Consider the following 17,767-nt stretch of genomic DNA (forward strand, 5'->3'; position numbering starts at 1 on the left):
TCGCAATCCCAGTCATATTCAGTCATATGACTTCCGATAGATGTTTTACCTTTAGAATGAACTTAAGATTCAAGATCACATAAAAAAACAAATTATCCGATAGATAATTGTAAGGCACACAAGGCAAGATAACCAGAAAAATCAGATAATTGTAAGGAATACAAGGTAAGATAACAAAAAAGTCAGATGCCTATTTGATAGTGCACGCTAAAGGCAACTATTTAACCCTCTCAGGGAAGAATAAATTTTGCAATTCAAAAACTTCATATATTCTTGGACTCTGAAAAATGCAGCTTGTAAACATCGTTCAGATCGACTCAAAAGGCCACTCCAGCTAACAAAAGGTCATGCTCTGCATCCAACTATATAGTGAACAAACACTGACAAACAACTTAACAGCCTATACTTTCTCCGTAAATCGTTTGTCTCCTCTGTTTTCTTTATGTTCTTCCCACAGCAAGTTGCCGTCTCTTCCCAACAGATAAGCATAGTCAGAAAGATGTCAAGGCACACAAGAAGTAGCCACTGTATGTATGAATCATGGTGTACAAGCCTCACGGGAATTTTCCTTGGATAATATCAATACAAACTGAACAAAACCGGTGCCTTCATGCTTTACTTGCTGCGCTTCAGATCATACATGACACATGCGTCTGCAGCAGTTTTCATCTGTACACAGGAAAATTCATGGATGTCAGAATTTTGAGCTTCTTATTGAATTCACTAACCAATCGCACTTTATAACCAGTTAAAATATGCGACCGTTCTAGCACCATATAGACCTAAAATTTGGAATGGTGAAATGTGACAGTATGGCAAAGATTAGTCATGGAACACCTGACTGCACCATAGGTACAAATACTGAATCGTCAGTACCCCTTTTTTCACCTTTTATCTATCTACATCTCTTGTCTTGTAATGCAACAGTTTTTCCAGCTAATGCAAATGTGCAAATAGAAAGGGATTGCTGGAAAGTTCAAGTGTGAGTACCTGAATGATATTGGTAAGTTGTTTCACTGCCCAGCCAATTAGAGTGGAAACAAACACCAAGACAATGAGGGGGCTTTGATTCAGGATACCTCTGCATACCTGTTAAAATGTTGATACAGAAATGTCATATGCTATACAGTTCAGATGTCAACTGAAAAGGGAAAATATAGAAATGATGCCATCTTACACTAAGCAAGCTTGTCGACTTCTCATCAGCAAAGAGAAAGAGGATAATATACAAAACCTGTAAAATTAGGCGAAAGAAATAGGTTAGAGGGTGAAACATACTAAGATTATTTTGTTAGCTGAGTAAAAGCTTGCTGGATGTGCTGACTGTAGAGATATTGCTCAGTCCACATTCCACAACACAACATTCAACTGTCAAGTTTTCAACATTTGCATGAATTGAAACTTCACAGCAAGATCATAGACCTTGCAGATAGTGCAATGTATGAACAATCACATACCTCGCAAGAAACACAACAGAAGGCCATGAACGGCCTGTGCCCGTAATATAATTTCAGAAGCCAATTGCCTGTGTGCTTTACATCCTTGTGGCTAGTCTTACCTGACAAGAAAGAACTAGTACAGAAAATATGTCATTACATAGTTAGCAACTAACAAAGTTGGACATAAGAAACTCTTGAACAAATGAGCAGCACATAACACATGCATCATAAAAGCATTGGACAATTATTGAAGATGCAATTGGTAGTCAAATTTATTATGTTCCCTCGATTACCTTAAGAACAGGATTAGGTGCTGACTGGAAAGACAAACTGGGAACTTGCAAGAACTGAACAAAATGGTAGGGAAAACTGACCTGTACATTTGAAACCAGTGGCTTGTGATATCCAACCCAAGCAGTATCAAGAAGACTAAGCCAGGCCTACAAAAATATTAGCAATTAGAATGTTTAACCGGTATTGATGTTCAAGACAAATCGATACAAGCAGTTCTGCTTTCAATACCTGTAAAATTGGGAGAGAAGGGCCAACAAGCAAGCAGTGCTAACCCTGAAGAAGAGCAAAGTGAGCTGTGAAACTATTCACACTCCATATCCAGAGTTCAAAGATTTATTCAAGGAGTACCTATCTGTAACCATGTCCAACACAGCTCCAAATGTTGATGCTGATTCATACAATGAGATATACTGATCAGATAATTTCATAACTTACCAGATAGCTTATACACCAGGAAAAATAACAGGAATAAGGAGATTTTAGCTGAGACCACTGTTTCAGCATAATAACCATTTGAAAGTTCTTAAGCATACCGTGCAATGAGATTTCATCGTAGCAAAGAAGTCAGAAATTAACCTTCTTTACACATGGACAAGCTACATGATTTGAAAACAAGGGGAATTTGAACTGTTACCTTGATTAAACTTCCGAGCAAACCAACCATCCACGCCATCAAGGACAAAACTGACATGTTTGCAAGGATGTCAGAACCATACATAAATCATTTGCAAAGCATATTGAACACAACTTACACAAGTGGTCTGCAATTAAATCAAGAGACTCACCTGATGAAGTAAAGGATAGCAAAGAGGGCCTTGTTGGAATAGCAAATAGCAAAAGCTTTGAAATTTATGATGATCCTGAAATACCCTGCACAATGACAATTCCTGAATTTTAAGTCACATATTGCCTTGTTGGTTGAAGTATATACACTACTAAATCTCTGGTTTCTTTTGTGTCGCTATTCAAGGGCAACAAAGTGGAACAAAACTACGATACAGATGGTGCTTCTGATATAGATACTAGAACAAGAATGAAGTACGAAATCAATGACAGAAAATAGGCAATGTTTCCAGTTGCACAAGTCATTAATGTTATTATCCAATTACTTTGGGATATAAATAAGAGGAAAAGAATACAAATCATTAAAAGATGGGTTTGGGAACAGAAAAATACCAATAATATTAGGGATGTAAAGATAAACTGATGGCATTTTTTCGGATGATGCTTGTGCCACGGAAGATCAGGAGCAATTAAGTTCTCGGAGACAGGCAGGTCCTCACTTGATGGAAGCAGTAAACTTATTGGGGTTCCTGTAAGATAAGTATACCATTACACATATTGATCCAAATAATATATATTTCTTACAAGAAACCAATAGTACCTCATATGCAATAAAATAATGATTCAATATTTGCAAATAGAAGTACAGGTGAGTATGGTGGCCCCAGGTCACTAATCTGAGGAAACATAGTATATTGGTTCTGAAGAAGATTATTATAAAACTTGAATTTGGATAGGCAAAGCGATCGAAATACTATGGCGAGTAAAGTTTGAACTGCGCATAATTAAAGCATTTGCTTCTTTGCTATAACTCTAAAGGGCATATTTAAGCAGGGGCGGACCCAGCATAGGACATAGGTGTACATTTTTGCAAACGAAATCGAAGTTAGTAGGTAATATATTGTAACTGGATTCAGATCCGAATACGAATAGTTTTGTTAGGGTTTGGGGTGCTCCGTCTCGCACAGCAGAATGAAAGAGAAGGGGCAGGCATACCTGGTGGATGCTCCTCGCCGGCAAAGGGCTGGGCGCCGCCGCTCGCCCAGTCGTCGTCGCCAGGGAAGGAAGCGCAAGGGAGGAGAGATTCCGAGAGAAGGGAAATGGTTTAAGAAACAAGGGAGGAGATGAGCCCCGCCCTGAGGCTAGGAAAGATGACCTGGCAAAGGTGCGCCCTGTCGTCGCCGGCTCGCGGCTAGGAAAGAAAGGGCGAGAGAGTGGAGCGGAGAAAACCGAAGCCCGAAGGCAAAGCACGGGAGGAAAAAAATAGGCAAAACAATAAGGTGCGATTGGTTTCCTGGGATTTATTTTAAATTCCATCACTTCAAATTTTTCGATGCTGATTAAAAATACTAAACATAAACTAATTATAAAACTAATTGCATAAGTCTAGGATTTATTCACAAGATGAATCTAAAGTCTAACTAATTCATAATTAGCACATATTTACTGCATCTCATGGGCTAATTTTGAACTAATTAGACTTAATAGATTCGTGTTACGAAAAAACTATTTGTTACAAAATTTGTTTTGTTATTAATTTATGTTTAACACTTCTAATTAATATCCAAATATTTGATATGACGGGCTTAAAATAAGCTCTTCTAGAGGAACAAACACCCTCTAAAGAACATAAGCTTAGCCTTTTTTTCATATGAACTTTCAAATGGCTGCAGAAGCTTATATAAAAATTTAAAGGAAAATATAACTCTACCCGAGGACACGAGGCTAAGGCCTTGTTTAGTTGCTTTGTGTAAAGTTTTTGAAAGAATTTTTTTCACATTTGAAGTATTAAATATAAACTAATCACAAAACTAATTACAGAACTCGTCTGTAAACTATGAGATGAATTTATTAAGACTAATTAATCCATCATTAGCACATGTTACTGTAGTTACTGTAGTAATTTATTGTCTAATAATGGTCTAATTAGACACATTAGATTCATCTCGTAATTTACAAGCAAACTATGTCATTAGTTTTTTATTTTGTCTAAATTTAATACTTCAGGCATGTGCCGCACACATTTGATGTGATAGTTTTGGAATTTTGATTTTTGCATCTAAACCAGGCCAAAGACAGCTTTCATAGTCTAATTCGTTTGCTCCACTGCGAGCCTACTTGAGAAACTGCACGTAGGTCCATAAAGGGATTCATGGTGGTACCTTAGGTCATGTTTGTTTAAGCTTCTCAAAATTTCAGATTACGAGCTTTTGAGATGTTTGAAGCTAAAAAATGAAAAAAAAAATTAGATGTTTGTTTAAGCTAACTTTTGAGGTAATTTGATTTTTGATGAAGGTCCTAAAGCTAATGGTTCGAAAGATTCAAAAGTGCCGACGCTACAATGACGCCACGCCGCCCAACTCTTTTTTCTTAATAGAACACCCCTCAACTCCATACGCAGCGACGACGACCAGCGAAGTCGATACCCGCCGAGCTAACATTGTATCCTGACTTTCCATTGCTCATGACAAGCATGCATCATCTTCCTAGTACGTGCTAATCTCATGAGATGTGCATTTCCGTGTCCTTTTCCTACGTATAAACGCAGCTCCTCTTTCTTTATTTCTTTCTTTTTTCAACTTTGCGCTGAATTCTTCTATATATGATTATTTTCACTATATGCAAGCAGTACAGTTACAACGTATACAAGTCAAAAGTCATTGTCACAACAGAAGGTCAAAAACAAAAGGATAGAAGTGAGATAAAACTTTGCGGAATGCAGAATGGCCTACGATAATTTCGCTTCACTAATCTAGTGAGATCCGCCGGATCTTGCACACCAAATGGGCAGTAGGGAGGTCGAGCTGGCTTCCGCCGTCTGATTTGATCAGACCACGGACCTGGTCCCTCGGGGTCGAGACGCAGGCGTGGAAGGTGGACAGGAACGGAGGGATCGGCATCGAGAGCGCAGAGAGGACGTTGTTCAGGTACTCAATGTCCGCGGCGAGCTGCTGCGCGCCTCGATCGGTGATGTAGTGGATTCCACGCAGCTGCTCCATGAACAAAGCAGTGGCACCCTCAGCAACCTGATACATAGAAGCAGATATGAGAATCAAAACTGGATCGTTCAAACACCAATACAGAAATTGTGTTATGAATTACAATGAAATGTGGGAAGACATGAAGTAAACTTCTATTCAATTGTGATCAGTATAGTCAAAGATAATTTACTCTTCCTTTATAATGTCCAGATATGCACTGAAGGATAGTAGATTTTTGTGTTTCACAGGTACATAAGTAGAAAGATTTCCCATATATTACCTTAAAAATCCACTCAGTGGCAAAGAACTGGGCTTCGTCATTGCCAGCTTCGTTTCCTGAGATACCTTCTGCGAGTGGCTCCAACTGCTGTGGTAAAGTGAGGAGATACTCTCCAACACTGGTCACATAAGCTTGCGGGTAGGCGCTGAAGCTTGGAAGAGGAAGACCACCCTGCTCCTCCACCGATGACCAGATTGGGAGGCGAGCAACCTCACTGAGACGTTGCCGAACTTTAGATATGAGCACATCATAGACAAGTTCATTTACTGTGTCTGAGAAGGCCGCAACTCTCTGTGATGTGAGAGGAAGAGCATGGAACCTTGGATCTTTTGACTGTAGAAAAATAAATAAATCATTAGTAGTAGAACATCAGGGCAAATAAACTTGGGTGGAAAATCTGCAGGGCACCAGTAGGCCCTAACCTATGACACGAGGTTAAATAACTAGCAATACCGAGCAGAAAAGGCAAGTTAAAATGATTAGAACTCAATTTCCTCTGAAAGCAGATATTCTAGATGAATCCTAAAATGTACTCCTTATATAGAAAAACAACTGAATCTGTCATTTGTCTAGAATGCATAATTTTCATCCAACACAACTAATCTGTCAAGATGACTTGGAGAAATAAGAAACGATGCAATCTGGACCTTAGACACCAAAGATAAGATAGCTCAGGATTTGGTGTTAGTGTTATGGAAACATGAGTAAGATTCATCTATCAAGTTCTACCAGGTGATGATTGCAGATCATGCATCACTATGCAAGTTCAATAAATATTCAGATGTACAGCTACAGTCAAGAAACACAAGTGATGACTCCTGTGTTATAACTATAAATGCGGAAATTCAGAACAATAACACTTACCTGCTCTAGCACAGTTAAGAGCTTCTTAGACTTTTCTGGTAGATCACTTAGGCGAATAGCTGCAATATCAAGTGCAGCCCGCCCTCCAAGAGGCAAGTCTGCATTCTCATCAGCAATTGCTACGGGTGATTTATCCAGGCTGGAACCAAAGCCAGAAAGAGAAAAGTTTGTTCCAATCCTGGCAAGTGTGGCTCTTAAAGAAGCTTCAAATACTGAGGTTCTGCTAGTCAGGCAATCAGCAACTGTAAGAATCTGCAAAGCACCTTGGACAATAGACCATTCTTCCTCTTCAGAAACATCTATCAATCGTTGTGCTTCCCTTTTCTCTAAACCTGAATCTTTCTTCAAGGCGTCACTCTCCAGCCCACAGACTATCCTCAGGGATTTCAATGCTTCTTGTAGATTAGATATGTATTGAAGCATGGTATCATCAAGAGCAATTACCAGTTCATCTGCCTCTGAACCACCAGTAAGACTAATGCATCTCTCCACAGCTGCTTCAAGAAGTACTATCATTTGCGGGATGGATTCCTCCATTCTGCGGACAGTTTCGCTCAGCTCTATACCCTGTGCACCAACACCACGAGGGACAGCCCCACGGATGTCAATACTTGCCATCTCAGCAGAAAGTATAGCACGCTCCATCTGCCCATACCTACATGAAAAATAGCATGCAGCACTAAGCGCTTAGCACTAATACATAAAATCAGTTGTGTCAAAGAAATGTCATAAATGCAGCTGGTAACAAGATGCAACATGATGCTGTTGTTGTTTGCATTGGCCAAATCTGCTTAAGTATTTACCTCGCTTTAAAGGTTTCATATGGAGAATAAACAGCTTTCAGAGTATTCAGCACAACTGCAAGATCTGATTCTGAAAATAAGTGCTGAATGTTCCTAGCAAAAGTGCCAGTCATATTATGCAGTTCAATTAGTGCTTGAAGATGCTTATTCTGCAACTTGGTGCTTTTTGGTAAGTCACCTGATAGAACATCCAGTATACCTGAGTACAGAGAAGGAAAATGTAATTCATTGTGAAGAAAAAACAAGCATGATTATGCAAGAAAAAACTAATATCCTGTCAAAGCAGAAAAATATGGGTGATACCATCATGGTATAGAACTATGAAATTAGTGAGCAGTTTATGCATTACCTTTGGAAACAGATCTAGTTTCAGGAACAACATCCCCAGTTGCTATGTTGACACGAGAAACAAAGCTTGAATTCAACTCACTCATGGTCTCAACAAGTACTTTTGGTACTAGAGATTTGTATTCTTCAGGGAAAGCAGTCAAGCACCTGTGAGCATTAGTGTAGCATCCACAGGTTACATTGCAGTTCTGATGGGGCTTATGCCAAATATATTACTTAAAGACTGCTTCCAAAAACTGACTTCTGCATAACCATTTTAGAACTAGAATGTTAACTAAGAGCAAAGGGGAGAGGATCACAATGAGCATACCACTTCCATTCTTGTTCAAGGTAAAGCAGTGTCTCATCATAGAAATTAGGCAGCCAGCTTGAGAATGAGAGACCATTAATGCTTTCACCACCAAGCTTCTCCATGTCTACCCTGCTGGCTCTTTGCTTTAGGTCAAAATCTTCCCAAAGTTTCTTTAGAGGTTTAACATGGATTTTAGTGTACTGCGCCTCCAGTGACTTGAACCTTTCGATACGTATCAGTATACCACGAAGATCTTGCACCGCATCAACCTTTAAGAAAACAAAGGTTTTGAGTAAAATAGAGATACTTCATGTAACAAATATAAACTACTGTATTGTGAGGAAAGATACCTTGCGATTAGAAAGTGCATCCACTAAGCGAGGCTGCACCATTTCATCTAACCTTTCTTCCAATACTTCAAGCTGTTTTCTCACATTTGCGAACTCCGCAACCTGAAAGAAACTTTTTAATAAGAAAAAGGAACAGGTTGTGTATGCAGTTTGTGATTTTTTACAGAGGATAAAACACCTCTCCAACTGCTGACAAGCAATGTCTCATCGTTGCCAGGGTTTCTGCAGCCTTTGGAAGATTACCACTAGAAAACACATCCTCAACACTCTGGCTCAACTGAGCTAACCCAGCTGCATCCTGTCATTCCATCAAACAGTCCGTTATATAAATAATAAACAAGAATTGAACATGTTTGTAAAACAATAATCCAGTAAGGTATCACATTCTATAACTCTACATAGACATTACCTGCAATGTCGTATATGCTGCTTCCATGCGTTGTTTCACAGTATCAATTTGCGCTAGTGCAGCTATTGACTCAGCAGATGAGCCCTCAGCCTGGTTGGAAATATAACAATGAATACTTTGTTAGCTGCCACCTTGGCAAATTGTAGCTGGGACTGAATACAGTGTAACAAGATGGAGCGAGCTGGGGCAGAGGGAGAGGCTGGGATCACCTGAGAGATTAGTTTGGTCTACTGTGCTCACACAATTGAAGGGCATCACGTTCTACAGGACTATATCATCTGAGATTAGTTTGGTCTACTGTGCTCACACAACTGAAGGGCGAGAAATATTTTTAGGATTTTGCGCCACGTTCTACAGGACCTTATCATCTGAAGTATGTAAACATTATGGGAACTTCAGGGCTCATTGTCTTCTTTTCAGAGAAAAAATATGGAAAGTTTTATGGACATCAGCTCTAAATGTCTGAATTGCTTTGAATGTTAACTTTTGTATTACCTTGATGCCGCAAGTACATAAAATGGCTACACCCCCATACTAATCTTATCACACATGTAATGGAACTGTGTCAGAATATAGCTTGGTTTCAAAAATCCTGGCACATCTTGAGACCAATTTTTAGCTAGTAGCAAAATGAGACAATAAACCCTGAAACCAAAGTGATCAAACTAATGCCTCAGTTGTGAACTTGGCACCACTTGTACGTTTATAATTGTATGCAGGTCATGTACGTGACAAGACTAGATAAAAAAAAAAGTGGCATGACTGCAAGGAATGTGAGATCCAGATCCAGCTGAACTATTGCAAAGCAACTAAGCCGGTAAGCAATTCCAAATCTCCAGGTAATCCGTCTCGATTTCGCGTTATACTCGCACGGGAATGCCAATGAGATCCAGGTCCAATAAGGAGCGAGCCGGAGGGACGGGGGCGCGTACCAGGTTGAGGGATTGGAGTACGGAGGCGAGGTGCGCGCGCAGGGCGACGGCGTCGTCGCGGAGGCGGAGCGCGTCGCGGCAGGCTAGCGGGACGCGGCGGAGGGCGTCGCCGCTGTCACGCTCGAGCGCGGCCGCGGCGTCTTCCGCCGCGGCGCGCAGGCGCTCCTCTGCGTCGGCGAGGAAGCGGTCGAGCGGCTCCGACGGGTGCCGCGCGTCCAGCGCCGCGTTGATCCACTGCTTCGGGTCGAACCCCTCCGCCCCGAACTCCGACGCGTCCACCACCACCATTTCCTACGCACGCCGGGACCGCGCGGCCGTGGCGGACCCAGCAATAAGTAACAGGGCGACGCCCTACCTCCCACGGCAGCGAGAACCCCCACCTCCCTCTTCGAGCTCAACAACTGGATCCAGCCGCTGGCGTTCAGGATTCAGGAGGAGGATGAAGAAGCGGCGTCGGGGGGAGGAAGAAGAAGCAATGAAGGGGTATGGGCCAGCAAATGGGCCACTTTAAGTGGGCTGACAACTTAACTGCCTGAAGAGCTACTGAATAAAGGCCCAGCAGTCGAACACAACTACAGAGGCCCCCGTTGAATTCAGCCCATTCCATCGGAGTCGCCGCGGCAAGCCGGCAAGGCATCCTGCGCGAGTACGACCTCACAGCACGGAGAACTCGCCTGAACTGGGCGCCTGGTAAAACGTAGCACTGTTTATAACTTCTTTGGAGGTTGCTGCTTCCTTCCTCTGCCAAGAAGTAACACTGAAGTCTAAAGATGATTTTTGTGTCCACAAGACACGCAGAAGAATTTAAAATTGGATGCTAGTAACAACGTGCGACTGTTTATAACTTCACAACCAAGAAACAACTAGGAAAGAAGACCACGCACGGAATTAACCAATCAGTACCATTTCTAAACAAATATAAAGATATCAATGTTGCAGTTGGTGCGCTTTCTCAAGACTTGCAAGAACAGTTTCTCAACAAATATAAAGCCAACATTTCTCAACAAATATAAATTAACCAATTAGTACCATTTCTGGAGAAATATAAAGATATCAATGTTGCCATTCACGCGCTTTCCCAAGACTTAGGACAGTTTTACACAGGTCCACAATTGAAAATCTTTCATTATATAGTCGACGAGGGTGATCACCGTACCAACCATGATTATTCGGTATATGTTATGTTTGTCTTGATCAAAGACTCCCCAGTAGTACCTCAAACATTACATGGTCACACATATTTACATACATGCACACACAGGTGTGTAAAACAAAAAGCATATCGATCTAGGCCCCACCCAGGAAAAAAATTGCATGAGCGCACAAAACTGGCTATCTACATGAACATAAAGAGCAAAACTATCCTAGGGTTAGACCATATTATTGGAAGATATACAGATGTCACTACCATAATCCGTCTCTAGCATTCATAAACTGCCAGATCAGCCGTCCACAACTCCAGCACAGAGAGCACACAAGAACGCCTCTTGGAAACAACTGAAGCTTCGACCGCAAATGGGCAGTGTTCTCTCATTCACTTGTTACCCTGGCAATTGTAAATTGGGCTAGTCAAGATGGCAGCACATCAGGTTTAATAAGCACACATGAACAGGGAGAGTGACAGTTTACATGAATGGGAGATGGCAACTCTGAGGAGATCCAAGATTTTCCATGCCTTCAGATTTAATGTAGTCATCGCTGCCATAACTATATGATGATAGCAACTTCCGCTGCAATAGGGGAGAGAATCAATCAGGATTTCAGAAAAGAGCAGAACAAATTAAATAATAACGTACAAAGTCAAACCAGAAGACATGCCCCTTATCCGCATATGCATTCAAAACTACATACAGGAACCACAATAAAAATGTTTTGAATTTACTACAGAAAAAAAAAGTTCCATAGATGCTAGTATGATCACAACCCCACAGAATGAATAACTCATCACTGGAAAGCTTTCAGCTCATGCCAGACAAGAGATAATATTTTAAGCTGAAGCCACTGCTCAAGGAAATAAACTTTCAATTACAGTTTATATCGCACTGATAGTTATGAAACTATCCAACAACGTATTTGTATCTGTGCTTGAAAAGATACAGGTTATCATATTTTATTATTTAAGTCTAGAAGCGCACTATCTGAAAAGCCCATGTAGTGTCAGATATAATTGTCATGAAGTGAATGATGGAATTTCAAGGAGTTCCAGGGTATAATGGTGATAACAATTGCTGGAACACGATTGATATTATCACCAGCTAAGTTTTAACAAGTCCTACACGCTGGGCAGACAGCATAATGGTGTATTCACTGTCAAGGCAAGCTATGAAACTGATTTTTGAAACACTGCATTCATCATTGTATTTGTAGTGGCAAGAATTATGGTGAACCTACAAAATTGGGATGTGGTTCATAAATCATAATATGCTTACACGACCAGAAGCTGCAAAAGTTTTGAGAGAAATGTGGGTAGATCAGAGGAAGAACAAACAAAATAACTTACATGTTCTTCAAAGTCGGGACTAGTAAGGTTTGTTGATAGATTTCTCATAAGCAGTAGTACCTGCATATATCAATTGAAAACCAAAGTTCATTGTTAAAATCACAAAACATATTGGCATTGGCAAATGATTAATAACCCTAAGGACAATCAAAGCTTCATGAATTCTCAAATATGAATGGGAGAAAAAGAAGAGTGCATGTAGAGCAATTCAAAATTTAAAAGCATATTCCCTAGGGTCAGAAATACTTCACGTTTTGGACAATATATGGTCAAACTTTAGATTTATTTTTTACTATCAGTGATTTCTAAAGTATCTAGTTTAAAAACATGAAATATCGCATGAGTAGATTTGTCCTGAAAATACTTTCCTAATATATCATACTTTATTTTACAAATATATTTTAGTACAAAAATAGTAGTCAATGGTGCATATTGGAGGCTCCACGTGTCCAAAAGCCAATTATATTTTATCAAAGGGAGTAATATATGAATTTCTTGTAAAAACAACAGGAGATGAAAAATGTTAGCAAGAAATGATGTTTTAACCTCTGGAATTAAAAAGGATTGGAGTTTGTTATAGTTTTCAGGATAACAAAACTGATTATTTCTGAGGTAGTGAAGAAACGGATCCATCAAGTAGAGTTTATAGAAGACGTACCGTTTCAACATCAATTGGATCCATCGCTTTTAACCTCTGCAAATGCCCATTGGTATCTGGATCAAATATGCTTCCCAGGAAGCTGTATACTCGAGCAAAATCTGGCATGGCTGTATGTGTTACAGGGTAGACGCATAAGGATATATTCGCAGTGAAAATATATATTTTGTTCACAGTAACATATCTACTTTAAAGACACAAAGACATAAGAAAATCAGATTTCATAGTACTTCTTGGAACCAAATACAGGTCCCCACTAGAAGATATCAAGAGATCAATCCTCCTGATTCAAAACATTATGATATTTACAACATCTACATGGATATAAGGAGACACTTTGACAAGCAATATTAAATATTGCATTTCAAATAAAGATAATTATTATGTTATGATGAATCTAGCAACATCTATCTTGCATTTTTGTACAGTCAACCAACTTTTTTTTCATACATTGATGGTCAAAAGCTAAAAAGGTTTTACCAGTAGAAATCCTAGACATTAAGTATTTTAGATCGGAGGGGGTGATTTTTATGTTTGGCATGTATGACTACCACAAGGTCAAGCTGCCTAGCCCTCTGAGAAGAATGAGGTTATTAGATTGAAAATGTTTCTTGAGTTGCTCATGAGATGACACAAGACAAACATATGCTTGTGAGGGCTGTGCTCTCAGCTGCTTTAGTATACAAATACAAACAATGGAAGCTCAGATCCCCAGGAATTTCTCCTTTAAGAAAACATGTTTTTCTCTTTAACGTCATAGTCTCACCCAAAAGAATAAACTTGCTGACCATAAAGGATCAGAATATAAACCCAAATAATCCAGCATGCTATCTAGCACGACATGCACTAGGTCATTAACAAAACCATAGCCAAGGTAGATTCGCAGTGTGTATGATGCAGAAGGGAGTGCTCACCACGGAGTGGTGGGACCACATTTTCTTGTTCAACTGCTTCAGAAGTTGGCCATGTTCCAGATGGGCTCTCTATGCTACTAGAGCAGTTATTTGTTGCAACGGTACCTGGACCACCAATATGTGAGAAGTTATAATTTGCTCCACAAGTTATTAATCTTTTCATGTTGGTTGCAACAAACAACTGACCATGCACATGACTTGCACTGAGAGGTTGAACAGGAGTATTGTCCCAGGAAGCCATTGCTGAATTTGCATTTGCATTTCTAACAGCAGTAGATGTATCCATAGACATAACTGAGCTTTGCTCCCTCTGAGGGAGTTGTTGAGACAAAACAGCTTGAGAAACTGCATGAGATAAAGAAAGTATGGTCATCACTTGTCAACTAGAAAGGTCATGCTAATGAGCTGGGTCATTGAACTAAACAAACCAGTTTTAGATGCCTTCTGTGGATATGGATGAGCTGCCTTTCGTTTTGGCCGGGGTGGAGGAAGATGCTCGCCTGTACCATTCTTCTGAACTTTTAAGAAGTACTTCTGTGCATGGCTCCTAATCTATGAAAAGAACATTTTGTATGCAGAATGAGCACTTCATTATCTGTGAAAGACTGAGCACATTCTAATGCGTGCATTGCTTATATTAGCTAATTATTGAATGACTAAGATCAACACGCATCTATAGAACTCTGTAACTGTAGAGGACTTATTAAAGAGGATATGGACGGTACCTGTATAACAGTCTTTGAGCCCACATATGCTTCAATCTTTTTCCAATCACGATCGAAACTATATAGCAAAGAAAAGAACGAATTAAATTTGATAAACATAGGTCAGATCATCGTAGTTCTCACACAAAGCATTCCCAAATAATATTAATTCAAGTAGCATTTTTTATAATCCACAAGTTATAAACAATCTCAGGAAAAAGCTATAGTACCCAAATATATTCGTCATGTTTGATTTCTTTGACTAATCTTACCTGGCATTCCTAGAGGACAAAGAAAACAGAAAACCTTACTCAAGAATTTTACAATCTCGGAAACAAAAATGCATTCTCCCTCCTAACCTTGACTAAGGATCCAAAAATTCTCCCTCCTAACCTTGACTAAGGATCCAAAAATCCTCCATCCTACCTTGTAGTTCAGTAGTAAGATTACTAGGACAAAAAGGCCATAACATACTGAACATTCTCTGTTTCTCACAAATATAACTAGCAGAAACATTTGCCCGGGCATAAAATGCTTGTCTCCAGTGCTAAACAAATATTTGCCCAGGCACAAAATACTTGTCTCCAGTGCTATAACTAGTAGAGTCTATAGAAGTGGTATTCTCAGCAGCTACCAAGCAAACAAATGAACTTAACTCCAGTGCCACAGAGATCAACAATAACAAGTAAACTTCACACACCATTAGTTAAACAGACTAAACAACTATCCAGGCTAAAGTCACAAAATTCCAACAACAAAAAAAGGAATCGGACCACATCCCACCGTCCCATTGTTATACCTGAACACAGCCTTGGAACAGCATCATCTCAATCAGTTTGAAAACATAAAAACAATCACGCCTATCCAACTAAACACACCACCACCACCACACCTAAGCGAACCCCAAAAGGTGCCAAAAAAAACACAGGACAGAAAATAATATTCAAAGACTTCATGGAAATGGAAATGGAAATACGGGCTCAAATGTGCCCGAACCACAACTGTGATATCTAATAGATTCAATGAAAGCCTCGTCCTTGAATTCGATCCCACAGGAAAAACCTATGTGTAAATCAATTGCGTCTACTTAAAAACGCCTACTGAACTACCCACACTTAACATTTCGCAGGAGTAGCCCCGAAACGACGAATCCAAACCCCACAACGGCCGCCACGCCGAGGGGGGAGACAAGGATAAGAAGCAACAAGCAAGGAATCGCCGCTAATCCTACGGGGACCGGCACCAATTTCTCACTCAGCTCAATCAGAGACAAGGGGGGCACTCACAGCTGAAGGGCCTCGAGGAACTTGTCGTGCTCCGGCTCCGTCCAGCTCTCCCGCGACTTGCTGATGGTGTAGGGCTTCCTGACCTTGCGCACCTCCTCCCCCGCCGCGGGCGCCGGGGCCGGCACCGCCATCGGCGGCGGCGCCATCACGGCCGCCCCCCGCATCCGCTGCGGCTGCTTCCCGCCCCCGCCCCCGCCCCCGCCCCCGCCCCCATCATCCCCGCCCCCGCCCGCGACGGCGGCGGCGGCGGAGTCGAGCGGCTTGGGCGTCGTGCTCATCGAAACCATCAGCCGGCGGTGGCGCGGCGTCGGGGAGCGGGCTAGGGTTTTGCTGCCTGGGCTCGTTTTTCCCCCTCTCTTCTCTCTCGGGGTGCGAGTTGAGTTGGATGTGTGAGGCTCGCGAGATGGCTGGAGTTGTGGGTGGTAAACAAATATATTGGTCATGTGGATGTTTCGTCACGCTTCGGGGCGGTTCGCCCGCGCGCGCCGCTGGCCACAAGCGAGAGGGCCCTGATGCCGACGTCCGGGGCCCGCCGGGGGGGAGCGTCGGGTAGCGCGGGGAGGCTGCCGGGTGGGCCCGGTGGTCGGCGCCCCGGGTTAGTTGGTCTGGGTTCCCGTGCCGGATCGACGGCGCGACGGGGCCTCGCCGCACGCGGCACGCGGCACGCCCAGCGCGTTCCCGCCGGTGCGCTAGGTGCTGCCGTGGACGGACGGACGGGGTCGACGCATGTGGGTGGCGCCGGTTGACCTAGGTACGCGATCTTCCTCAAAGTAGCATGTGTCGGACCCAGGGTTTTAAGGAAAAAAAATCGGAGGTAAGCGAGAAACGTGTTTATCGGATTTCTCAGAAAATTATCGGATTTGCCATTTTGATTTCGGATGAAATTTAGAAAAAAATTCTCAATTTATGCAGGAAGTAACCTAGATTGTTTTCAAACAATCTAATAGTATAAACAAGATACAACAATGCATATAAATATGACTTTCTTGCCACAACAAACAGTCTGTTTAATATGGCCACCGCTATCGCCATGGCTTCCTATGAAGTCGTGGAGGGACCGAGAGAGATGGGGAATGGAATATGAATAAGATTTAGTGTTAGGAGGTAGCGGGGTGGCCTGATATTTGGCTGCACCAATTTGATTTGGGCGGATATTCAAAAGGGCCGAAAATTTCGGGCGATAAGGAAAAAAACCGGACCTCGCCGAGAAACAGGATTTTCGGTTTTCTCGAAAAATTCTCGCCGAGAAATTTTTCCTCGGTCGGACCACGGAGCTCAGTGCAAAACTGCTGCGGTACAAATCGTCTTGGTGAGCTTCCAAATTTTCCTTCGCCAAGTACACGGTACAAACCCGAAAGGACGAAACCTTTGTTCATATGTTGGGTCGGAAACCCATTAAAACTAGTTGAATACCCACGCGTTGCGGCGGAACTTCTGCATAAAAATGTTGAAGTTAGAAATAAAGTTGAAAGTGTGTGCAACATTGCGATGGCTTCGACCCGGCAAAATATATAAAGTGTTGAGGCTGTACAGATCAGAAGTGGAAGGGGTGGCGGCGGCTTTGGTAGACAGAGAGACTTAAGAAAACGGCAGCTTGGATCATCAAATTACAAATATGAAATAAATGAAGAGACAAAGTCAGAAAGTAGATGAAAGCAAACTTCTTTCATAGTTGGTGGCTCAATGAGATTTGAGGGAATTATAAATTATTGTTTTCTAGTGAGATGCATCAATATTAGAAGACAGAAACACCATAGGAGACGAATTATTTTGCATTTTTTTTGAACAAATGTGAATTTACTTATTTATTAATATTAGATAGACTAATATTTAATGGATAGATGAAAATAACGTTCATGACGTAATAATAAAAGGAAATAAAGAGAGGCAATTTTAACACTTGTATGTTACATTGAGTTATATTTTTAAC

General features: G+C 41.3%; 3 protein-coding genes across 3 annotated transcripts; all 3 read right to left on the reverse strand.

Annotated features, from left to right (window-relative positions):
- Nucleotides 1-80: 80 nt before the first annotated feature.
- On the reverse strand, nt 81-3,720 carry LOC120704177 (probable CDP-diacylglycerol--inositol 3-phosphatidyltransferase 2). The gene is made up of 11 exons (XM_039988484.1): nt 3,513-3,720; nt 2,910-3,046; nt 2,519-2,603; nt 2,368-2,417; nt 2,082-2,121; nt 1,962-2,006; nt 1,814-1,879; nt 1,458-1,572; nt 1,178-1,234; nt 991-1,089; nt 81-669 (listed from the first exon to the last, which is right to left on the reverse strand). Exons 2-11 carry the CDS (start codon nt 2,944-2,946, stop codon nt 616-618), a joined length of 648 nt encoding a protein of 215 aa, XP_039844418.1. The 5' UTR covers nt 2,947-3,046; nt 3,513-3,720; the 3' UTR covers nt 81-615.
- A 1,366-nt stretch (nt 3,721-5,086) lies between these two features.
- On the reverse strand, nt 5,087-10,262 carry LOC120704179 (conserved oligomeric Golgi complex subunit 7-like). Its single transcript, XM_039988485.1, has 10 exons — nt 9,776-10,262; nt 8,844-8,933; nt 8,613-8,732; nt 8,435-8,536; nt 8,103-8,353; nt 7,794-7,939; nt 7,445-7,643; nt 6,642-7,296; nt 5,778-6,110; nt 5,087-5,542 (listed from the first exon to the last, which is right to left on the reverse strand). The coding sequence occupies exons 1-10, from the start codon at nt 10,061-10,063 to the stop codon at nt 5,264-5,266; spliced, it is 2,463 nt and encodes an 820-aa protein (XP_039844419.1). The 5' UTR covers nt 10,064-10,262; the 3' UTR covers nt 5,087-5,263.
- A 607-nt stretch (nt 10,263-10,869) lies between these two features.
- LOC120704180 (protein REVEILLE 6-like) lies at nt 10,870-16,248 on the reverse strand. Its single transcript, XM_039988486.1, has 9 exons — nt 15,838-16,248; nt 14,573-14,630; nt 14,276-14,399; nt 14,034-14,192; nt 13,848-13,952; nt 12,934-13,043; nt 12,276-12,335; nt 11,405-11,505; nt 10,870-11,321 (listed from the first exon to the last, which is right to left on the reverse strand). The coding sequence occupies exons 1-9, from the start codon at nt 16,122-16,124 to the stop codon at nt 11,306-11,308; spliced, it is 1,020 nt and encodes a 339-aa protein (XP_039844420.1). The 5' UTR covers nt 16,125-16,248; the 3' UTR covers nt 10,870-11,305.
- Nucleotides 16,249-17,767: the final 1,519 nt, after the last annotated feature.

The sequence above is a fragment of the Panicum virgatum genome, chromosome 4K (genome assembly GCF_016808335.1).
Source record: "Panicum virgatum strain AP13 chromosome 4K, P.virgatum_v5, whole genome shotgun sequence".
Lineage (NCBI taxonomy): Eukaryota > Viridiplantae > Streptophyta > Magnoliopsida > Poales > Poaceae > Panicum > Panicum virgatum.